At 43.6% G+C, this 23779-nt stretch overlaps 5 protein-coding genes across 12 annotated transcripts; 2 read left to right on the top strand and 3 right to left on the bottom strand.

The window, feature by feature from the left end:
* Positions 1 to 253: 253 nt before the first annotated feature.
* Positions 254 to 7271, bottom strand: Eato (Engulfment ABC Transporter in the ovary). Of its 2 annotated transcripts, XM_017089496.4 has the most exons (15): positions 6843 to 7252; positions 6553 to 6676; positions 5942 to 6142; positions 5403 to 5873; positions 5191 to 5343; positions 4947 to 5125; positions 4331 to 4547; positions 3971 to 4271; positions 3596 to 3908; positions 3379 to 3530; positions 3136 to 3319; positions 2791 to 3028; positions 2107 to 2730; positions 1049 to 2048; positions 254 to 986 (listed from the first exon to the last, which is right to left on the bottom strand). In XM_017089496.4, exons 1-15 carry the CDS (start codon positions 7023 to 7025, stop codon positions 542 to 544), a joined length of 4785 nt encoding a protein of 1594 aa, XP_016944985.3. In that variant the 5' UTR covers positions 7026 to 7252; the 3' UTR covers positions 254 to 541. The 2 variants fall into 2 exon arrangements, with proteins under 2 accessions (XP_016944985.3, XP_036672084.3); XM_036816189.3 differs by lacking the exons at positions 254 to 986; positions 1049 to 2048; positions 2107 to 2730; ... (3 more) ...; positions 3596 to 3908; positions 3971 to 4271 and adding an exon at positions 4602 to 4677 and having other exon boundaries at positions 4408 to 4547; positions 6843 to 7271.
* Positions 7272 to 7710: 439 nt separating this feature from the next.
* LOC108021446 (protein FRA10AC1 homolog) lies at positions 7711 to 8973 on the top strand. The gene is made up of 2 exons (XM_017090166.4): positions 7711 to 8180; positions 8243 to 8973. Exons 1-2 carry the CDS (start codon positions 7740 to 7742, stop codon positions 8582 to 8584), a joined length of 783 nt encoding a protein of 260 aa, XP_016945655.3. The 5' UTR covers positions 7711 to 7739; the 3' UTR covers positions 8585 to 8973.
* p38b (p38b MAP kinase) lies at positions 8577 to 10567 on the bottom strand. Its single transcript, XM_017090165.4, has 2 exons — positions 10427 to 10567; positions 8577 to 10323 (listed from the first exon to the last, which is right to left on the bottom strand). Exon 2 carries the CDS (start codon positions 10197 to 10199, stop codon positions 9102 to 9104), a length of 1098 nt encoding a protein of 365 aa, XP_016945654.1. The 5' UTR covers positions 10200 to 10323; positions 10427 to 10567; the 3' UTR covers positions 8577 to 9101.
* Positions 10568 to 11528: 961 nt separating this feature from the next.
* Positions 11529 to 18033, top strand: LOC108021208 (uncharacterized). Of its 7 annotated transcripts, none has more exons than XM_017089805.4 (7): positions 11529 to 12045; positions 13984 to 14035; positions 16022 to 16080; positions 16144 to 16300; positions 16516 to 16853; positions 16917 to 17068; positions 17139 to 18033. In XM_017089805.4, exons 1-7 carry the CDS (start codon positions 11958 to 11960, stop codon positions 17211 to 17213), a joined length of 921 nt encoding a protein of 306 aa, XP_016945294.1. In that variant the 5' UTR covers positions 11529 to 11957; the 3' UTR covers positions 17214 to 18033. The 7 variants fall into 7 exon arrangements, 6 of the variants coding, with proteins under 6 accessions (XP_016945294.1, XP_016945295.1, XP_036668827.3 ...); XM_017089806.4 differs by having other exon boundaries at positions 11530 to 12045; positions 17271 to 18033; XR_010653481.2 differs by lacking the exon at positions 11529 to 12045 and adding an exon at positions 12223 to 12521 and having other exon boundaries at positions 17271 to 18033.
* Positions 18034 to 18516: 483 nt separating this feature from the next.
* On the bottom strand, positions 18517 to 21323 carry TM9SF4 (transmembrane 9 superfamily protein member 4). Its single transcript, XM_017089920.4, has 6 exons — positions 21162 to 21323; positions 19814 to 21048; positions 19529 to 19756; positions 19280 to 19463; positions 19077 to 19215; positions 18517 to 19016 (listed from the first exon to the last, which is right to left on the bottom strand). The coding sequence occupies exons 1-6, from the start codon at positions 21165 to 21167 to the stop codon at positions 18916 to 18918; spliced, it is 1893 nt and encodes a 630-aa protein (XP_016945409.3). The 5' UTR covers positions 21168 to 21323; the 3' UTR covers positions 18517 to 18915.
* Between the last annotated feature and the right edge of the window lie 2456 nt (positions 21324 to 23779).

Here is a 23779-nt window from a genome sequence, read left to right as displayed (position 1 = left end):
ACTAACGCTTAAGGCCGCTGTACACGTTCACTCTTTCAATTGGGTTTCTTCAAAAACAGCTCGTGTGAAGTGCTTTAGTATTTTTTTGACTCGGAATTTAAAAATATACTAAAAATAAAGAGCGCGTTGATTTAAATTAAAAAATAATAAAAGCAATATAATCACGGTTAACTAGTTTTACTATTGCGAATCACAAGATTTTTAAATTTAAATAAAAAAGTTACTACCGTTTTATTCCAAATGTAAATGCCGCTTTTAATGTTTATTTCAAAATTTGTTGTTTATTATTTTGATTTTTAAATATAATGTTAAATACATATGTTAAGTTCAATGATCCTGCCGACAGCCCTAAGCACAATCGACCGCCGTCGAGAGGATAACCCTCTGAAGGGTAAAGAGATTCTTAGTAGAAATGAATACTGGTCGAGAAAAGTGGTAAGTGGAATTTATACAGATGATAGATGGTGTCGCGGAAATGGCGTGCCCGATCCCCACGACGGCAGTCTTGTACTCGTTCTTAGTGATATTGCTACCCGCCACCTTAAACGTAGTTGATTTGGGGACTTCGTTGCACCGAAGTTTGTCGTGACACAGCCTGTGACTTGGACTCTTTCTCGTACTTGAGAAAAATGTCCTCCAGGGTGCACTCGTTCACAGAATAGTCCTCCACGAGGTCACTTAATCGATCGGCCAGATAGTCCTCCGCTATCTTGAACACGTCCGACCAGAGGACCACGTTCTCCTGGGTGCCTACGAAGTAGGTGAGGGTGCCGGCATGGCTCTCGCGCAGTTCCAGTCCCGCAAACTGCGCCTTCAGCGTGGCGGTGATCGTGCTCACATTCTCTTCCGTTTCGGTGTCCTCCTTCATTTTAAGTTTTATGGTGTAGCCGCTCAATCGCTTAAGGGCACAGATATTGTTCAGGCACTTGAACTTGCCATGTGCCATGATAGCTAGTCGATTACAGAGCTCTTCACACTCGTCCATGCTGTAGGTGAGGGCAAGATGTATACTTTAAAATCTGGTCAAGCCCTAAGAGGAAACACTTACCTATGCGACGTGAGCACCACAGTGCGGTCCTGTCCTTGAAAGTCCTTGATGCACTGCCAGAGGAACCTTCTCGAAATGGGATCAACGCCGGTGGTGGGTTCGTCCAGGAGCACCAATGAGGGAGCACCAATCATGGCCATTGCCGCCAGAAGCTTGCGCTTTGTGCCGCCCGAATAGTGGCGTACTTGCACCTGCTGATACTTGGTTAAATGCATCTTCTCCAGCCAGTACTTGACGTTTTCCTTGACGCTGGCTTGCCCCTCGGGGGCGTTGCTCAGTCCTCGAAGCAATGCCATGTAGTGCAGACACTGCTCAGCGGTCATGAACTTGTTCAGGGCATCGTACTGCGGGCAGTAGCCAAAACAATGGCGATATGCCACTTCATCCTTTTGAATTTCAATGTCATGGATGCGTATGTTGCCGCCATCCAGCGGCAAATTGGCTGCTATCATCTGGAATGTGCTGGTCTTGCCAGCTCCATTTACACCCAAGAGACCGAAGCACTCCCCGCGCTCGGCTGCAAAGCTTAATCCGTCCACAGCCACCGTGTCCCGGTAACGCTTGCGAAGATTACTCACAATCAGTGGATAATCCGGCGATGGGGTCTTGATCAGCTCCTTAACCCGCCGCTCCTCCTTTTCGCAATCATCAATCACCGACATCGGAGTACTGGGTAGGGTACCAGTCGAGTTGGGCTTCTTTTTCGGTAATGTCCAGTTCCAGAGGCCATCGTGTAGTCGTCGACGCAGATACTTGTGCTCCAGCACGATGGTGAAGAATGCCATGACCAGGAAACCCACGGCGCTGGCATAGACAAAGAAGGTGTCCTCGCAGAGGAGGTTCTTCATCAGCCCCGAGCGTCGACGAGCAATGAAGTTCTCGTTGATGACGCGCAACTGGTGGTTCAGATTGAAGTCCGGCAGGAAGCGGAGGAAGGCGATCTTGGTCTCGTGCAGCTTCATGGCCGCCGCATTGCCGGAGGTGATCAGTGGGGCAATGGCTGAAAGAATATAACACATTTTAATATAAAGTTCAATCTAAACAATTGCAAATATTACCCGACACGATCAGCATTAGAAGCAGATAGGTGGATATCGTTGAGATGGACTTGAAGTTGTTGCCCAGGGCGTACAGAATGGGAAGGTAGCTGCAGCAGTAGAAAAAGATGCTCAATACAATGACCTTTAGATCCGCCACGGAGTAGAGCTCGGCGGGCATAACCAGGTATTGCAAAAGAAAGAGTGTCACGCAGACAAAGATCAGGACCAGCATGTCGAAGGCAAAATGAGATAGCCAGTAGGTAAATCGCGACATGGTCTGCAGCTGGCGGAATCCGTTGGCGAATTCCCGGAACGGCAGCGAGATGAAGTAGAACATGAAGAAGAACATGCCGACGGACACGATGACCGCATAGTACTCCAGGCGGGAGGGACTTATATCGCTAACAAACCGACGGATGGGCACGTAGGTCGTGTCAATGTCCGCCTCTTGACGCTCAAGCTTCAGCATTGCGGAGTCCACCAAGTTGATGAGCTCTACTGAGCTGTGGTAGCGATTTCCCGAGTAAAAGATCTCAATGGTTGGCGTATCCGCGGTGCCACGCCCACCGCTGTACATGTCGAGGATGCCAATAACCTGTTCCAAGAAATCAGCCAAGTTGTCACGTTGCAAGTCCAGAGATTCTAGAGAACACAAGTATAAGTGAAATCATTGAAATTTTCAGCACGACGTGGAACACCCACCATTTTTCACATCATTACTCCCACGCAGCTGCAGTGTTTTCACCGTGATTCCGCTCAGCTCGATCTGCTGACGCAGCTGCTGCTCCACCTGGGCGTGATGGCCCGTCGGATTGTGGATGTAAACAATGCCTGTGCCCATCTGGCTGAGTTTCAGCGGCAGAGCCTCCTCGTTCTCCACTATGGACATGGCGTGCATCACAAGTATAGCCCCGCAAACGCAAACAAAGGGAATGGAAAGCTGGCGAGGAAGGGGAGAAACGAGGGAAACCACAGTAAATATAATAAATTGCACTGTTATCGCTGTGCAAAGTACAGAATTGTAAATGTTGTTTGTACAATGCATACCATTATCAGAGTATATAACCATTCGTTGGTGACAAAGGTCCACTTCTTGTAAAAGACCGCCATCCAAAGTTGGAGAAGACTGGGCTGCAGCGGATGACTGGGCAATCTTTTGTAGGGGGTCAGTAGCGGTGCATCGTTTCTGGATCCATCTGGGGTGTCCACTTGATCCTGCTCCCCGGCACAACTGCAAACCACAAATTATTTAGTTTTCATATTATAAATTACGATAAAAAGTAGATCAACCTTAGGAAAACATCCTCCAGGGAAGTGTCGGTCATGGAAATTGTATTTATGCCCAGTTGATTTGTTTTCGCCTCCAGTTTGTGTAGCATTTCAGCGAAGCACTTTTTATAGGCATACGGCAGGCAAATGTACACAGTGGGCTTCACAACGTTCTATTTGATGTTTAAAAGAACTTAAGTACAGGCCATATATATAATTATCTTATACGACATCTTACCAAGACCCTGGCTGTTGGTACAAAGTCGTGGATTATTTCCATTATTTCGTTTTCGCGATACGTAAAATCGTTGACCTCCAGTTTCAAGCGATAACCGATGCCCGATTTGCGCTTTAATTGCAAAGGAGACCCAATGCTTTGAAGCTTGCCATTGGCCAGTATGCAGATGGTGTCCCCAAGCACCTCGGCCTCCTCCATGTAGTGGGTGGTCACCAGAATGGCCTTTTCCTTGCGCAGGTTCAGAAGGATGTCCCACAGCTCACGGCGCGAGTTGATGTCCAATCCCGATGAGGGCTCATCAAGGATTACAATTCTGCAAATTTTGAAAACGATTTTTAGCAGGATTTTCCACAAAAAAGGAGATCCAAAGATTACTTGGTGTTTCCGGCAATGGCGATACCCAGTGAAAGGCGTCTCTTCATGCCTCCCGACAAATCCTTTCCGAAATGGTCTTTCTTATCTTCTAGTCCCAGTTTCGTTAGCTTCTCATTTGCCCAATCACGGGCATTGGAGCGACCAGCGCCACGCAGCTGGGCAAAGAATTCTAGGTGCTGCTGACAGGTCATGTAGCTCATAAAGACACTGTGTTGCGGGCAGAAGCCAATCAGGTGGCGATAGGAGGCCACATCGCGCTCACTGCACACAACTATCTTGCCCGAATCCTTGGGCACCAATCCTGTAAAAGTAACATCATTAGTATCCTTGCGTTAAAGAAGTTAAAACTTTAATGCTCACCCATTATCATGTTCATCATCGTGGTTTTGCCGGCACCATTGTGGCCCAGTAAGACTGTGATCTCCTTGTTGTTGATTGTCATATTTAGGTTGTCCGAAATGAGCGTTTCGCGCTTACTTGTCTGGAACTTCTTGCACAACTCGGTGATTATGATGGCTTGAGTGCCGCGGGGAGCAGTCGTGTACTCATTGCGTTGTCGTTTTCGGTAGGTATTGGGCTGAAATCAAAAACTAAGCTTTAGAACCGGGAGAAGTTATATAGAGGAACATACCAATAACTCAAACCGTAACCGAAACCGTAAGGCGCCCGATATTAAACGATTTTTGCAACCGTAACCAATAAAGTAACTGAAATAAAATAGCGTAATTTACCGATGTCTAAAAATTATAATCTTTTACCGCAAGTAAACTAAGAAAACAAGAAACCGCATAATAAAATAGTCGAATCAAACCGTAGAAGAATGTAAACAATATAAAGCCCATGAAACGGTATCCAATAAAAGCTTATACAGAAGGGAATAAACAATCATATAATAACAAGAAAATCGAAAACCAAGTACCGAAACGCGTGACCAACCCGAGACCGATAATTCACACTTTTTATGTCTTGTACTTACATCTAGGAAAAAGAAAATAGGACGCTTTAGTCCGCCAGGACCAGGAAACACACAACCCAAGTAGTTGTAGAGCAGGGCGTACAAAAAGGATTGGAAAACGAGAACAACATAGACCCAAAACATCCTAGAGGAATCGTATTTGATTTCACGAAACAGATCCGCAGCCCCGAATTCGCGATCTACAATAAACCAAGTCCAAAGACGTAATGCATTGTTACAGCTTGCTGCTAAGCGAAGTTCTTACGCTTGTTAGAGAACGTCTGGAAAACATCCAATCCCTCCAGGAAGGCATTGGTGCTGAAGAAGACAAAGGCCAGCGATGTGGCCCAGCTTCGGACAAAGGAGAACACATAGGGAATGATCAGCATCACCAGGCCGCCAATCTTCGCATAGAAAACTGCAAGGGTTATAAGAAAGAACTAGTAAATATAGACACATAACAAAATAGCTAGTTACCTGAGTGGAAACAAACAGAGATCAGATATGCGTACGACATGGTGGACAATATGTAAAGCAGAAACAACACCGCCACATAAGCGAAGCAGATCAGACCCAGTGCTTTGTACAAATAAGCAACGACCAGCACAATAAGTAGCAGCGCTGTATAGCACACGAAGCGAATGAGGAAGAAGGTGAGGCCGTTGAGGAAGCTCATGGGCGTGACCAGGTTCAGAAACTCCTTCAGTCCGTTCTGCTTCTCCTCCACAAAGGGCACAACAAAGGTACTGAGTAGAACCACATTGAACAGGATGCTGGACAAGGTGCCAAAGTACGTCAGACGATGGCTGTCCATGCTAATAACCTCTAGGTTGGGCATCGAGCTGACCAGTATTTCATAGTTGTTCCCCAGCTCCTGATACTTCATGTATTGTTTGTCCAAAATGTGCTGCAAGGTCAGGAAACCGGCACGAATGTAATCATCATCATCTGATAAAGAAGAATGGAAGAAAGCGCGGGTTCGTTAAACGGGAACAAGGGACAAATATAAAACGCACCTTTCTGATGATTAATCTCTTCGTCGTTAACGAAGCGCTTCCTGGGCGAAATTCGCATCTGATTTGAGCTCAGGCTGTACCGAAACTTTCCGCCAGATCCGCGGTCTGGCACCTGGTTGAAGCTGATGGCGAAGCAATTCGACCGGCACTGCTGCTCCATGTTCAGCTGCATCTCGAAACTGTTGTTGTAGGCCCGAAGTCCTAAGGGAGAAAGTAATTGTTATCATTATGCGATTTTATAAAGTCAGTATTATTATGCCACATTTTAAAGTCACTCTAAAAGCTTAGCGGAGAAAGTAACCACCAAAAATATACCTTTTTATAAGACTTTCAAAAAGAAAAGAGTATATAACCAATTAACATACATTTAGAAATAGTTTTTTCTTTTAAAAACATATGTGTCATAAAAATGTAGCTCCACCCTTTTGGAACTTATCTTTGGGCTGGCACTACTTATGTAAATAATGTGTTGACTGACTGTTGACTGTTTCTTAAAATATAATATACTTGTTTTTAATATTTGAAAATAAAAAAAGAAATCATACTTCTAAATTATAATAGTAATATAATATATTATTATGATTCTAGATCCCATATTTTTTTGCACTTACGCTCTGGTATTAACCCCAGGTCCACCCGCAGCAGATCCACAATGTCCTCCACATTCGAGGACTGGGGTGCATAGTATATGTAGTCCTGTTCATTTCCGGGAAAGTACGTTTCTTTGAGCGCCATCTAACAGAGGGTGAAGATAATTAGATTAGCGCTCAATTGCGGTCATGGGTTTGTGCTTATATTGATAACACTATTTTATAGAGAAATGTAGATATGGGGTTACTTCGCACTTACGTGTACGCCACTTACAAGGGCGTGTGACTCCCATTCATTCATATCGGCTCACCTCATTTTTGGGCTCAAACTCCTCCATTTGGAGCTGCACGGGCTTCGTCGACCAGTGCAGATAGGCGGTGAGGACTCCGCCGAATCCGATGCAGATCAAGAGCAGCGGCAGGAAGTTGCATCTTAGGTAGAGCAGGTTCTTCCGCAGAAAGACAAAGAACAGTGGGCTGCAACTGCAAGCCATTTCTGATTCACAGAAACTTTCCCCCACTTTTTCTCTTTTGCGACAAGGCGTCAACTGTAGCTTGCGATGTGCTAAATGTTTGTCCACGAAACTTATCGAAAAATGTTCATGGCAACCGCATTCCCCTCCGGGAAATCAGACATATATGTATAATGTGTATATTATAAGTGGAACAGCGAGTGCAATGCGATCAACAGGGCACCAATGAATGCATTCTGGGATAGTAAATTTACATACACATCTATGTATTTGCACAGATTACTTTTGGGTGCCATTCATCAGTGATGACGATCGAAAGTACAAGTAAAATATAGCTAGCTATAAATATTAACTGATGAAAAAGTTATGGGACTCAAAAATATTTGCATGGAACTATTTTCATATGAAATAATGAAATGTTCCCTTAAAATTATAGTTTATTTTTTAAACCTAACTGTACCAAGAGTTTGGAAGAAAAGCTTACAAAATAAGAATTATAATTTAATTCTATGAACATTTGCTTTAGAAATATTATAACTTTAAAATGAACATTTGCTTTGGAAACATTATAACTTTAAAATGAACATTTGCTATTTTGTTTGCTTGTATTGCTAAACAAAAGGTTAAATAAATCCCGTTAAAAGAAATGGCGTGAAAAAAGCCAAGGTGACTGCATGCCTGTCGATATATATCGATAGGCCCCCTTGGCAATCGAGTTGTTGTTTAGCAATAACAATGAGCGGCTCGCAATTATTCCCCGTAAATCTGAACAATCTGACCGCAAAGGAGCGACACAACTATATCCTCAACCACTACGTGCTCAACTCCCCGGCGGAGGCTGAATCTCGCCGCCACAAGCGGGACATCGATGTGATACGGGAGAACCACCGCTTCCTGTGGGATGATGAAGAGGCGGACACCGATTCCCTCAGCTGGGAGCAGCGCTTGGCCCTGCGCTACTACAAGAAGCTGTTCAAGGAGTACTGCATTGCCGATCTGTCCCGGTACAAGGAGAACAAGATAGCCCTGCGCTGGCGAACGGAGCAGGAGGTGGTCACCGGGACCGGGCAGTTTCAGTGCGGCAGTCGGCACTGTGGGGAGCGGGAGAACCTCCGCAGCTGGGAGGTGAACTTCAAGTACATCGAAAAGGGTGCGCCCTTGAATGCGCTGGTTAAAGTGGGTTCGAAAAGATAACCTTAGCTGGTCACTGGTCACTGATAAATCCACTTAATCATTAGGTGCGCCTTTGTCCCACGCACACGGATCAGCTTAACTACCGCACCAAGAAGAGGGAGTACAAGAAGCAGCGAAGGAGGGCCAAGGAGGAACGCCGGGCTGAGCGAAAACGAAAGCGTCGTAGGCTGGATGACGAACAAGAGAGTTCCACAGATAGCGAAGAAGTGGAGGAGGAGGAGGCTGGAAAATCCGCTTCCGAATCCCAACCAGAAACAAACGAGGTGCCCACAACCGAAGACACCCCGGCTGACGATCAGATCTGGCAGCAACAGCCCGATCTCGGCCAGGAGCAGACCTCCAGGGAGCAAGAGTTCGAGCGCTACCTAGAGGATCTCCTTTTTTAAAATACATAGCACATTTATTTGGATTCAACGTAGACACTAGTGCTCTTTTTATAGTTACTGGCCGCGAGATGCGTTCGCTTAAGAACTAGGATGTACATGTACACTCACATTTACAGGATTATTCACAAGAACTGCGTGCTAAGACCGACACCAAATCTAAAGTTGAACTGGACATTAAGGCTGTGACTGATTGATTTTTGGAAACATTTCCGAATCGCTACATTATATGCATGTACCTAGTTCAACCGCAATTTCTGTATTCATCGAATGCGAATCGGAGGTTCGAAAATACATTTTCACCTTACGTTTACGTGCGCCTCTGTGGTCAAAACAAATTGTTTAAATCCAGCCACTGAAGTGTTTCTAAATATAAATCGCTCTACAATAAATACCCTCCGTTTGTTTACACTCGACGAGTAGAGAAATCACGACTGAGCACATCCGCTTGAACTAGGCGTAAAGAAGACTGATCTAAATATATATAGCATCATTGAACGGACAGGGACAGCGGCCGGTATTACTGCTCCTTGGGCAGTAGTTCGGCGAAGGCGGCCGTGGGCTTGAATGCCGTCACCTCGGTGAAGACCATCTCCCGCCACTTCTCAACCGGCAGCTCGTTCTCCTCAAAGCTCTGATCGTAGAGCGCGGCGGTCTGCTCGTCGGTCGGATCGTGGTACTTCTCCATGTACGGATGGGCCAGCGCCTGCTCGGCTGTGATGCGCTTGTCGGCGTCCAGTTCCAGCATCTTCTCCAGCAGATCGATGGCCAGCGGATTGGCGCCGCGGAAGATGTCGCGGAAGTTGCGGCGCGGCATCACCGGCAGTGAGCGGATATAGTTCCGGGCGCTCTCAGAGGAGATGCGGCTCATGAACTCGTCGGCCGGCGTGCCCAGCACTTCCATGATCAGGTTCAACTGATGGATGTGGTCGGTGCCGGGGAAGAGGGTGCGTCCCGTCAGCAACTCTGCCATTATACAGCCCACAGACCATATGTCCACCGTCTGGTTGTAGTGCATCCAGTTGAGCATGATCTCGGGCGCCCGGTACCATCGCGTGGCCACGTACCCGGTCATCTCGCTTTCAGCGGGTCGCGCCAAGCCGAAGTCCAGGATGCGCAGCTCGCAGTCCTCGTTCACCGCGATGTTCGAGGGCTTCAGGTCGCGATGGATGACCCCGGCGCTGTGGATGTACTTCAGACCGCGCAGGATCTGGTAGATCAGAAACTGTACGTGGTCGTCGGACAGCTTCTGGGTGCGTATGATGTTGTTCAGATCGGCGTCCATCAAGTGGGTCACCATGTAGACCTGCTGAAATTGTTCCAGCGAATCGGCGGGCTGTCCGGGATGAAAGACGTCCAGCAGACCGATGACGTTCTCGTGGTCCATGTGCTTCAGCAGTCGCAGCTCCCGATACGTCCTCTTGGCGTGGACGGCCGACTGGAAGGGCCGGGCCAGCTTCTTGATGGCCACCTTTGTGCTTGTCCCGCGGACCACGGCCTTGCACACCTGCCCGTAAGCTCCCTGGCCAACGGGCTGCAGGTTCTGGTACGTTTCCGGTATCTCCCACTCGGTGCGGTTGATGTCCAGCTTATAGAACTTGGCCATTTTGCGCGACATTGCGTTGCGATTGCTTGTGCTCAGGTGCTACTATAATGTTTTTAATCCGCTGGCTCTTTTTGGGCTCTTCTTCTTGCTCGTGGGATTTGTTATCTCAATTTCACACTGCGCGGCCTCAACATTGCTGCAAATGAGTAATCGATGTGGTTGGTTAGTGGAAAATGTAGCCCAGCTCTAGTACTTCCTCAAAGATTCATTTGTATCTGCTTGTGCAGGATGTAACTTACATCTCTGGGATTTTATTTATGCTAATCCACTTCGCCTACACTTTTTCTGATTGGACAACAACGCTGCTTCGGTTATCGATAACCGCAGTTGGGCCGATTTCCAATCAGCTGTTGCTCGTTTATGCGTTAACATGATTATTTTAGGATTTTCCCTGCCAAATTCAAAGTCCATCGAGTCAACGGGTTAATTTACAAAGCTCCTGCGTAGTACGTACGGAGTGTATCCCAAAGATACTTTTTCTTTGTATTTATTGGTTTGGAGATTGCAGTTTATTAAGATTTATGGCAAACATTTATTTGTGAAATATACTTTTCTTATTTCCAAGTATACTAGCTTTTAATACACAAAATCATTTTTGGAATATTACAGAAAACTATTTACTTATTAGTTAAACTTTAGAAGTATTTATTAGTTTAATGTTTATAAAAGAGTTTTTCAAAGCGTTATAACATAATAAACATTTTCTTGATTTGTTAAAAAATGTATATCAAAATAATTATTCATAATAATACTGGTTATCAAATATTTTCAAAACCGTGGTCTCAAAATGAGTTTTAATTTGATTTATTTAATTTAATTTTTTTTCCTTATTTTTGGTTTTTTTTTTGTAAAATTATTATTTTTGAGGAATATTATAAAAATCACAAAATTAAAAATCATAATGATAGCGGATAAACTAAACAAAGAGAATCACCACAGTATTTTTCTTTTCTGCGTATGTCAATCCCAAGTTTTTTAATTAAAAAAACAGATCAATAGTCATTTACAGTCCCTGAAATTTTCATTGTGATAAGACTAACTAAAAAATGTACCTATTTATTTAATGTGTTTAAAATAGTTTATAAAAACGTTATAACTTTAAGCCTAATTTGCTTTCGAAATAATAAAAGTTAAAGTAAATATTTCAATAACCTCTTTAAAAAACTCTTCTTTCTGACAATACTAACATCTGTTTGTCTGTTAGTTCCATTAAAAGTGGGTAATATGTACAGAACCAACGCCCAGGAAGACCATCAACCCGTCGACCATGAAGTATACCCACTTTTAGGGCTCAACATGGCCCGGTAACAGAAGGCGGTCAGTTGGCATAAGCTGGTTTTGTTTCAATCGGTCGTCGGTCGTTGTTGGCGCTACATCCAAAGTACGGATTGCGACGCTTTTCGCTCGAACGTTTTTTGCACGAGTTTTTTCCATACGTATTTGTTCATTGACAAAAACTCAAGCTGCGCTCTGTGCGTGCGTGTGTGTGCCGAGTGTGTGAGTGTGCATGAGCGGCCGCTTGTGTGAGTGCGGTGCTTTGTGTGCAGAATAATTTTTGCAAACATTATGTAAATGCGCAAATTAAAGTTCAATCGACGCCAGTTTTTGAATACAAAACCAGATCGCCTTGCTTTAAGTGCCACGGAGCAACAGTTTATATTTTTTTGGGAATAAAAACACCCCAAAAACTCCCCCAAACATACACCCACAAGTTCTGACAGGATCGAAAACGATCCACCGGATATACCCTTACCGTTACGAGAATCGAAAATGGCCACGACAGCGGCCGCAATGGCTGCTACGAGTGTTGTTGTACTAGATCGGGGTAACAACACTACCTGTACCATCAACTTGCACGGTGAGCTGGAGAAATATAGTATAATCAAAAGAAAACAACGAAAACAAACCCACAATTAATCATAATTAACGAAAACAACAGTTTTTGCAGTCTTCGCCAAATTTTGGTGGCGTTATTTTTAGCGGATGATTGGCTTAGACTTTCATTCCCTGGGAGTTTCCGAAATCGAAACCCGTTTCGCCCCCTAAATTGATGTATTCCCGACCTCTGGAGGTTATCACTGTGTTCTCAAAACAACCTTGTTTTTACCTTTCGGTGTTCTACGCGTACCACGTAGAGCGCATTGAGCTATCTTATCAGCCAAGATCGGGGCGGCACTTCAGCGTTATATGGGGGGGCATATGTATTTGCTTCACTCGATCGCTGGAAGATCAGTTCGGTTCGGTTTTGGACCAGCTTAGAGCTCGGAGCTCCAGTCCCAGCTCAGCCGATGGGGCTCCTACTCGCAGCACATTTCGATTAGGCGTTTTATATACGTATGGCGTTATATACGAATATACAGGCCCCTCTCTATGAGCACCTATGTGTGTTGGTACCCAGCGTACTTTCAACAATTACGACTGCCTGTGTCTGGCCTGCCCACGTTAGTTTCCAAGTCGCAGCCGTTTGAGCAACAGTCAGACAGTCAGAGACACAACAGCGTTTGGCACAGACAGCGGATCGTACACCCAAAAAAATGTCGTTTCCAAATCACAATCTAATAGATCATTAATAAGAAGAAAGTTTTTTATGAGAGGTTCTTTACACAGGCAGAAAAAAAAACGGTTTTTAAATGATTGAAATAGTCAGCCTACAGATTGTTTCTTATAGAAAGCCTATTTAAAATAGAATCAGAATGAAACCAGTGGCGGATCCAGAACTTGCTTGTGGGGGGATATAAAAAAATTTTGTTTGGTAGAAATCAAAGTTTTGTAATAAAAAACATTTACCTATTCAGTAATTTAGAGGAAGAAATATACAAAAACTTAACATCTTCGAAATTTTTTTTGAATTCAAAGAAGATATTTGGAAAAATCTTGCTTTATAACAAAGTAAATTCAGTTTTTATCGCAAGTAAATAAAATAATATATACTTTTTGAGAACTCAAATAAATTTAAATGCAAGACAGATTGTTTTCAGTGTATCTTATCACATGTAATTCGAACGATGTTAATTATTAGTTTTCGAGTGCGCTCCAACTAAACTTTGTATAAAGTGTTTCCAATCATAATAATCAAAGTATCAGTCTTGTGGTTCTGGCCCTCTCTAAACCCATCGCACATTGGGGCAAGCGGAACGAGATTTTGGGAACAGCAGCAGCTCCTCCCACGCAGCCAAGTGCTCACCCACCCATTGGCCGTAGGCCATCGTCATGCCCAGATCCATATACCCGAACCGCAACCATAACCATACCCATATCCCAGTCTTTAACTGTACCAGAGATTCGCTGTCAGCCAGTTTACTTGCAGGCCAGTTACTTGCGATTGTGTGAGTTGGCCATGTGGGTTAGAAGTGTGTGCGTCATGTACTTGGCTTTGCCGATTGTTTTTGTGTAATTCCCACAGTTGATCCAGCTTCGAATTCATTCATTGATGCTCAAGCTCAGAGGTTACGGAATCTGCTTCAGGTTTTCCTCATCAATAAATAATTATACAAATTAATATGATCTCTAATGGAAACCTTCCTATAGTAAACAAATAACCATACATTTGTAATAAATATACCATAGCATTATAGGTTGATGTATTTATAGCAAGGAATACTTATTTAGCTATCTAAAAATGCGCATATCATAAAGAGATACCTTCAAAGATCCAATCGTAATTTTTTAAATTCAGTTCCAATGCCAATAATAATAATAATACACACATATCACAGAAATCACTTCTGTACCCATACATACTTTCTGCAAATACCTTTTGAATGAAGCCAATTATTTGCCTACCTTCTGTTTGCAGGTGCCACAGTCGTGTCCTGGCGGGTAAACAATCAGGAGCAGTTGTTTGTCAGGTGAGTGGACCGAACTTTGTCAGCTACCAACTAGCACCCTTTAAACATCGCTCATACGCCACGTCGGCCGAACTTTAAGCCCAAACTTACGCAAGCCACGGTGGGCTGTGCGTTGGTTGGTCATGCAACCAAAAAAGTGATTCGCAAAGTTTCCAGTGGCGGGGCTACACCCCGGGGGGCGGGGGGTGGCTGACAGGTTGGGCAGGAGCAGCCTTAGCCATTCTGTTTGGCGGCAAAATGTTTTTGTATGACACCCAACAAAAAACACGTCGGGACCGAGCGGGTCCAAGCGTCGAACCAGCGAACCGAACCAAAAGCGACCGAATGGCAAAAACACAAAAACACAGGGGCGGCGGGAATGGGGAGAAGGCCCCCCCTTCCTCCTCCTGGCGACTAGGAGCCGTTGCACTTGCACCAAGAGGAGCTGCCTCCATTGATGGCCGTTTTTTTCGCCCTGTTGCTGCCTACTCCTGTTCAGTTCAGTTCTGTACTGTTCTGTTCTGGGCTTCCCCTACTTTCGCCCTACGCCCCCCTTTTGTGGCAAAACAATGTGCAAGTTTTTATGAATGGAGTTTTTGGCGCGGCCAGCTAGATCGATAAATCCCCACAACATGGGGAGCCCTCCACACTGGGCACAGTGGTTCGCGGCCCATCAACTTTTGGCCAATTCCCGGGTTCTTGGCCAGCTCCCACACAGGCACGAAGTGCCATTCGAGTGTGTTAGCCCCTCGTCGACGGTCCTAGCTTCTTTTTTGTTTCGTCTGCTGGAAAGTTTTCGACGGTTTTTGTGGCCACCAGTCATTCGGCATTCGGAAACCCACTAAAAACTGGCAGTGGTCATGGATAAGGCGAGGAAGTGCAAAACTAAATTAATTATTTGCCTGCTTTAAGTAACTTTGTTTCGGAATAAACGGGAACAGAGAAGCTGAAGATAGATACACTTGAAACTCTGCATATTCCAGATCCAACGTAGAGTCGGACAAACATTATAAAATAATGATATAGGGTTTCTTTACAGTAAGTTTTCTAAACAATAGTTTTCTGTATTGCTGAGTTTTGTTTTGAGGTTTTCTTGCTTTATTTATTTCTTCCTAGTGAGTTTAAACTTAATTTTAATCTTATTCGCTTAAGGAATGTTATAATAATATTAAAGTTAGAATGGGAACATTTTAAGAACACTTTTAGAAGAATTTAAACATAAAATAATGATATACGGTTTTTTTTACAGTGCGTTTTCTATACAATAGTTTTCTGTAATGATGAGTTTCTTTTTGATGATTTTATCTTTTATTTATTCCTTTCTACCGAGTTTAAACTTAAAATTAAACGTATTCGGTTAAAGAAATACCGAAAGATGGTAAAAAATAATATAAATAGAATATAAATAAAATTAAAGTTAGAATGGGAACATTTAAAGAACCCTTTTAGAAGAACTTAAAATGATTTACCAACAGACCATTAACCCATTGCTGGCTGTTACAAAATAAATATTCCGTTGATATTCCCAATGTACTTAATTAAATAGACTTGAAAACTATTTCAAGAACTTACAGTGATCCCCCTCTTTCGTCAAATCCCTAGCTGAAATCTCTTAAATATTAATGACATTTGCCATGTCAAATGCGTTCCACAGCTGAAAGAGTTTACAAATGATGCACAGAAAGTGGAGGACAAGCGGAATCGGCAGCTTAGGTAGATCCAGGGTCAGAAGGAGCTGCTTGATGGATGCGTCGGCAAATTAGCTGAGACGAAACCCAAGGCAGGTCCCAGCTCGGGGCAACGTCATCCTCAGCGACAGGAGAAAAACAAGAAACAAAAAATGGGCAAGGAGCATTTCGCCAGACACTTTTTTCTGCTAATAGCATTTCTGAATTTCTGAATGTCTGTCTCGGTCTGCAAGCGTTTTTATGGCTGGCATATTTTCGAGTAGCGTCTAACCGAATTAATCGAGCCTTTTCCCTCCAACCGTCTTGTCTTCCCCCCCAGCAAACTGGCCTCGTTCGATGGCAAGAAGGCGATACGTGGCGGGATTCCCTTTGTCTTTCGTAAGTTTGCCCAGATCCAGGAACTTTGCACCACCAGCAGCTAATGCTTTCCCACAATTACAGCTCAGTTCGGTGCTTGGTCCTTTGGACCCCAACATGGATTTGCGAGGATTACGCGGTGGCACCTGGAGAGACCCCCAGACAGGCTGCACAATGGCGATGTCGAGGCCATATTCTCGCTGATGGACAACGACTTCACCCGATCTATCTGGAACTATCAGTAGGTTTACAAAATGATTCCAAATTCTATGTCGTGAATTTAATCTGGCAAAGTTATTGAACCTAGAAGGTACATCCAGTACTTTAAAATCTATTATAATTGTGTGTATCCACATCTTAAAAATATATAGGATACTAGGACATAGTTAAAGTAAATAGGGCAGTTATGTACTGTTACAAACTGTTTATTACATTACTAAATCCGATTCCTTTAAGGTTCCGCATCACCTACCGGCTGATCCTGCGGGAAAAGGAGCTCCACTTTCACATCGGCGTCTACAATCCCAGCAAGGAGCTGAGCTTCACCTTCAACATGCTGCTGCACACCTACCTAAAGGTGCCCGATGTCCGCCGGTGCCAGATCACGGGTCTCCAGGGCTGCCACTTCATCGACAAGACGCGGGAGAACGCGCTCTACCAGGAGGGACGCGAGGTGGTGACCGTCAACGAGTGGACCGACCGGATCTACCAGCACACGCCACAGGAGCACGTCATAACGAACGTGGTTTCCGGCCGTAAGATGAGACTGCACAAGTACAACTTTCCCGACACGGGTGAGTATATAAGGGTTCCATAAAGAACAATCTATAATAAAGTATACCTACAATGTTTTCTAGTCATCTGGAATCCTTGGATCGATCGATCCCGTGAGATGAGTGACTTCGGGGACGACGAGTTCCCCAACATGTTGTGCGTGGAGGCGGGCAACGTAACCTCGCCCGTGATCCTGCTGCCGGGCACCGCCTTCGAGGCCAGCCAGATCCTTCAGGTAGAGCAGCCGGTGCTGGAGTAACCCCAATCCAACCCATCCTAACACCAGTCCTCCTCCCCCCTCCCAGCAATTCAAGTGTCCCTATACTATAAACTCATCCAACTGGAAGGGCAATCTAACCGATTTCATTCAATACGACTAGAGTCACTCTTTCCATCTCCATACTCCAATTCAAATTCTTTACTTTGCATGCTATCAGATCATCATCGAGGGCAATGTTAGTCGCAAGACCAAGCGGAATCGCTAGCGTTTAAAGAATCGGAACCCGATGAGGTAAACCGATTCGCAACCATGTCAAAGCGCACTTTTCCACAGAGATCCAGGGGCAATGGATGCTCCCACAAGATGGTGATTCGCGCCAGGAGGATCAGCATGAGGAGGAGGAGGGAGAGGCAGTAAACTGTTTGGTTGTTCCCGACTCTAATCTATTTCTTAAGTAATCTTAATTCCCTCTCTAGCAATATGTGTTGTGCAAGGAATGTTAAAGGAATGTACACTTAATAACTTCGTTTACCATCCTTAGTTTGTGCCTACTTGGAACTGGCTTCAAATCAGTGCTAGCCAGCCTAAAATAAAATGTGCATTGTGGTAATTTAATCAGGTTTTATAGAGCAGGAAGTGGCGGTACCCTCATTTCCATCGAGAATCTTAGTATCTTCTTGCCAATCCCCATGGAAGTAACATTACTTCTTTGTTACTGAAAAAGTAATCTTCGTTCATTGTGATGACCTCACTTTTTGCTTCGAAATCTTACTTATTCAGCAAAAATAGATGAACTAAACTAATGAGTAATGGGCACTACTTGCTCTGGTCAGCACCCATACGATAAACGTGTATACGATTGAATATAGATAACTTACATAACGTTTTAAACCTAATATGTGTAAAATACTAAAAGCAATTATATGTACCAATTAATTTAATAATCTGCAAATAAATGTAATTGTAATTGAGGAATAAAAGCGTTTCACTTGGGCAGTTCTATATGTTGTTGGAATATTGATTGTTGAAAAGCAGATCATTTTAGTATTAGTCCCAAGCAAATACTTCGACCTCTTCAGCACCTATGATTTCATCCCACTCATGTTCGTCTTTAATGATCTCAAATGGTAAGTAGTTTTGAAACAACCAATAGAGCGTCATGCTAATGTTGGACATTATACGAGCCTTTACAGTGTGTTTTCGTTTCTGAAGAGAAAACATAGTGAGGTTAAAGTTTTTATCAAAAGGGAAAGCTTACTTTGTCAGCTATATGAAACCCCGTTCCGGAGACACATAGACGGCAGAAGCCAAATGCTATTACCAAAAGAATATAAATCAATAAGCGAAACATTATGAGGTTCTGTGAACTACCCTGATTCAGAACAAAAATGAGACTGAGTTGAAAACCGTAAGTCTGCGATCAACAGAGCTCGCTTTCCCGCTAAGAAACTTACACCTGCAGGTGTCGTACATTAAGCTTAGTTTATTTGATTTTTGTTTGTTTTATATCAGTTGCTTAGATTAGATTCTTTACATTCATTTATAAATTAGGCATTTCTAGATTGATTCTAAAACGCAACGCTCTCGCAAATCGAGCCACTCCGAGGGGTCAAGACATACACGCGGAATACAGTGTTTTGACTTAGTAAGTGGTTACTCAAAGGGTGCTCTTTGAAGCTGGGACAAGAAGGGGAAGTTAGCTCACATGGCTGAGTCGTCGAGTTTTTTTTAGTTTCATTTTCGGTTTGTTTTGATTTCCGCAGCTGGACGAGACTTTGCCCAGTTGCCCTATAAATATATTTATGATCGAATGATATTGCAAGGATAGTTTGGTGTACAGCGTGGCGAGTGGGTGACACAGCTTAGTCGATCTTCACAGCTCCGTAGATTCTCAGAATGAAAACGTAGGCGGCGAAGAAGCCAATCGAGCCGGTTAGCAGCCAGAAAGTCAGCACCATGAGGCCTGTGTTCAAGAATAGTGTATAAACGTAAGATACACCAAATATTTATAAAATTAACTTACCCGTGTAGCCCAAGTAGAGCAGCGTAGGTATGAACTCGGTTATCTCCAGCTTAGTGAAAAAGTAGAAGATGCTATAAAAAAGCACATAGACGGCCGAGCCGCCAGACACAACAAAACTGCGCCACCACCAGCGGTAGTCCTGTAATGAAATTTAATGAATAATTAAATATTCCCTATCTTAAAGGGACGCGTATCAATCTCACCTCCCCACATAGCTGGAAATATGTCATAACTATAGAGATCTGGGCACAGCTGACAACTAAGATGCAAAACACCAAGAAGAGAAAGCCGAACAGGTAGTAGAACTGATTCTGCCAGATGGCCGTGAACACAAAGAAGAGTTCTATGAAGACGGCTCCGAAGGGCAAAATGCCAGCCATCAGAGTGCTGCAATTGCAATGCGGTTGGAGTTTGATTAGCAAACTGGGATGATGTGAAAAAAGTCTGCTCACCTCAACACCGCATTCATGTACCAGTGCTGCGTAGGCACTTGCCGCGGAATCATGTTGGTGCGCACTGGGTGCTGGTACGGCTGCTTGCGGTAGCCCAGATAGAAACCCAGGTAGACCAGGGGCACCGAGATGCCAAACCAGAGGAGCAGCAGCGAGATCATAGTGGTAAAGGGCACGGCTCCGCTAGACGACTTGTCCCAGATAAAGAAGTTTAAAAAGAATCCAGTGCTGCGGGAAAATCAATAAGTTTATATTTGTAACATGCTATTGCTTGGTTGAGCTTACCCAAATACAATGCCCGGATAGAGGGTGGCGGTGAGGAAAGCAGCCCGCTTCCACTCGCGACCCTTCATAGTCTTGTAGAGTCGCGCTGCATAGTATCCTGCAATGGTGCCCATGAAGACGTACATAAAGATGCCCGAGGTCATGAGGGCGCCACGCGACGAAGGCGACAGCATGCCCAGCATGGCGAAGAAGATGGTGATCAATGCCATGAAGAAGATCTGAATGCCGCTGCCAATAATGGCGGAAAACAGCCTAGTGTTCTTGGGCGGACGGAACACGTCCCCGTGGACCAGCTTCCAGCCAGTCTCCTCCAACGTATCCTCAATGTTGTCATCTGTATTGTAGCGAGCAATATCCCGTCGTAGCGTGCGGATCATGATCATGGTGAGGATTCCGGAGAGGAAGAAGACCACCACCAGCGAGTTGATGATGCTGAACCAATGGATCTGAACGTCGCGCATGCCAAGGTAGATGTCCCATCGCGAGGCCCAGCTCACCTTGGACTCCTTCCACTCCACGGAGTAGGTGAAGTACAGCTGCGTCTCCCCATTGGGATTGACCAGCTGCGGCCGGGCGCTGTCCGGGAAATTGCACGTGTCCCCATGGAACTTGAGCTCCTTGTGACTGACCGACACCGTTTCCACCTCGAAGCCAACCACTCGGTACTTGTCCTTCGAGTGCATGTGGTAGGAAAGGATGAACTTCAGGTGGTTGTTGATATAGATGTTATCCCCGTCCACCTGGCCCAGCCGATAGCCGTGCTCGTAGGTAACTTCCGCGGGATTGTTGACGCTGACAATGCGCGTGGCCACCGGCAAGTTGTCCACGAGCAGGTGCACGAAGTACTCGTGCTGGATGCGCTCCGCCACCAGAGCGGAGTCCTCCTTACTCCAGGTGAGCGGCCGGTCCTTCTGGTTGCACAGCAGGCGACAGTTGACCTGCTGATTCATCCGCACCTCGTACGGCGTATTGACGATTCGGTCGCCGCGCAACACCTCGCCCAGATTCTCCGACTTGAAGATAAGTGTGCCATTCTTGGGATAGCAGAACTTGAGCGAGTAGTACTGGTAGGGCAGCTGGGTGCGGCTGCTGGTCATCTTCACCGCCTTCACGTCGATCTTCTGGTCCTGGACGAACTCCACCGGCGCCACGCCGGGCACGTAGAAGCAGTCGACCACCAGGACGAGGCCCACCAGCAGGACCATTGCCAGCCATGGCCTAGCCACAGCCCCGGACTGCAAGAGAGAGAGGTGGTTACATCCTGGTCTAGAATCCTACCCTGCTTAGTAATCCAATAGCTGGCGTGTCCCTCTGCCATCGTAGGTGCTCCGTATCGTGCCACACTCACCTGCATTGTTGGACGTATTCGGGAGTGCTGGAAAAGGTAACCCACTGGACCGAAGTTGACTGCAATTCCGCAGGAAACTTTATATTCGGTGTATATAATGTATAGTTTCTGCGTCTCCTGCTGGCAAATCTTCTTCTTCTCTCCGAATCTTCAGACTTTTGGTGCTGGCAAAGTCGTGGCGTTGGAACGGTCTCACCAATAATCGGCTATCGATAAGGAAAAATATCGATTAATTTTATTTGAGGCGCGAACATTCAAGCACCAGGCCAACGCGAAAAAATAATTTTAATTCATTTTTAGTTGCAAGATAGTTATTAGTTGATTAGAAATAAAAACTAAATTTTAACTCAATCCTGTATAGTTACATAAGTAAATTTAAATCTCATTAAAGATAAGATATTCATAGATTTATATTTCAAGCAAGCTTAATTCTAGTTTTCTTTAAACTTTAAAAATAGTTTAGTTGTTCCTTATGATAGTCTTGTAATCCTTTAAAAGAAATTAAGCTTGAAAAGCTTTTAAAGAGCGGTAGCTTTTAACACACTCAAGGATCCAAAAGCTTAATAAAACTACATGCAACTTGTTTACTGTAGAAATAGTAAAGTAGTGAAACAAATGGAGAAGAAAAATGTAGTTATTAGTTAAATTCTAAAATAAATAATAGTGTTATATAATGTTATCCAAAAATGTGGGGTTGATTACGTTATATAACCAAAATAGACCTAAATACAGGTAAAATAAAATATATATATTTAATCAAATCATATATGTTTACAGACCCGCCATAGGTTGCCATTACATTTTTAAAAAGCCCAGTCAGCAAGTCTAAACTTAAACAAGTGTTATACGACCATAAGCGTAAACGTTTATAAATTGATATAATAATACGCTGTTTAACTGTGCCAACAAAAACACTAATTATATCAATTTTAAAATCCCATTATCCCTGCCCACTTATGGGCAAACAAACAATTTTTTTGTTTGAGGCACCCTACGAGCACTTGTAAAACACATTCGACTTTTGTGTATTTGCACAATGTTGTTATTGCCTTTATGGGCACAAGGGCAACAACAGCGCTGGCAGGATCAACAATACAATAAACAGTAATGCTTAAACACAGACAAATAAACATAAACATTTATGTCAATAAAATGAACTGATGCTTGACCCGCTCGGTCAGATAAAATGTCTGGCAGAGGCACCCTGCCACATAAAGATATATCTATAAAACCCCACATGTGTGCACATAAGCGTACTCAGAGTCCAAAAGACTGCAATAGTTTCGCCAGTCTGGGCTAAATGCTGATGTATCTTTTGCTCAAATGCAAAATTACGCACAACTTGAAAGGTGTTACTAAGTCGTTCTCAAGATGAAAAGTTCCATTTATAAGATAAGTGAAGTCATGTATTATAATTATATTTATCCTGCATCTTATTTAAAAATGAATAATAATAATAATATATTTTTTCCCATAAGAACTTGGTTATAATTCATATATTTTGTTTTTTATGTTGAACTATAAAGCATTATTGAGAACGTTTTTTTGTAGCATTTATTTCTTGACTATGATAAATATAAATAATGATATACCCAACTTTCTGCTGCGGAACAAGTGTTAAAAAACATTTTAAGCTGAAACTTTCGCTTTTTTTGCAATTTTTATTAAAATGCTATTTGTTACCATTAGCACTAATTAAACTTACGGGTGGCTTTCGCAGTCGTGGTGGAACTAATTGCGTTGCATTTATAAATTAATTAAATGTGGGAAAAATTATTAAGCAACTTTTATGAAATATTTGTTTTTTTGCGGCTTAAAATGGGAATTTGAATGCGGTTTTCTTTTTTTTTGAACCGAAAGCATTAACATGTCTGTTGAAACTTCACAATAAAGTTTTGCACAAATATAAGCGTAGGGATATTACAAATATTTCGTACTTCTTATCGCCCTAACCATTTATTTAAAAGTCTTTCTATTTTATCTGGTACACAGTTGAAAGACTTTTTCCCTCAGCAGGATCCATGCATAAAAAGTGTTATCAATACATAATGAATCCCGCACATTTAAAATCATGCCAGCTCCCCAATGACTTTCTCCCGCCAGAGCAAACAGTTTTCATGAACTAAAAATGCAGCGCTTAATACATATATCTATGTTTATGAATAAATATTGAAATACTTATGCAACTCGGCAAATATATCATGACATTGGTCTTCCGCTCCCCAGCGTGGCATATTCTTCATTTCAACACGAGCTAAATTGCATTTTTAAATATACAGGGACAGGGAGAGCAAAAAACATTTGCAGTAATAAATAAGGGAAAATAATAAATATGGTGCGCCAAAAACTTACAAATGCACACAGAATGCAGCAAATAGACGAGAAACAAAACGAATGGAAAATATTTGAAAAAGCTTTTAAGTGTTATTGATAGTTTAGCCTGGCTCCTGCTCAACTGGAGCAGCTCCATTCGTTCCATTTGTGTTGTTTCGCCTTCCGTTCTGCATTTGCTGATTTTAGACTGTTGTTTTTTGCCCAGTTCGGTCCTGTTGCGGATTCATTGTATCGCTTCCGGTTATTTGAATGCTAACAAATACAAACTGCTGGGCGTTTGCAGC

The sequence above is a fragment of the Drosophila suzukii genome, chromosome 2L, assembly GCF_043229965.1.
Source record: "Drosophila suzukii chromosome 2L, CBGP_Dsuzu_IsoJpt1.0, whole genome shotgun sequence".
NCBI lineage: Eukaryota > Metazoa > Arthropoda > Insecta > Diptera > Drosophilidae > Drosophila > Drosophila suzukii.
Note: the sequence above shows the minus strand (reverse complement) of the source record. Positions and strands in the feature narration are given on the sequence as shown.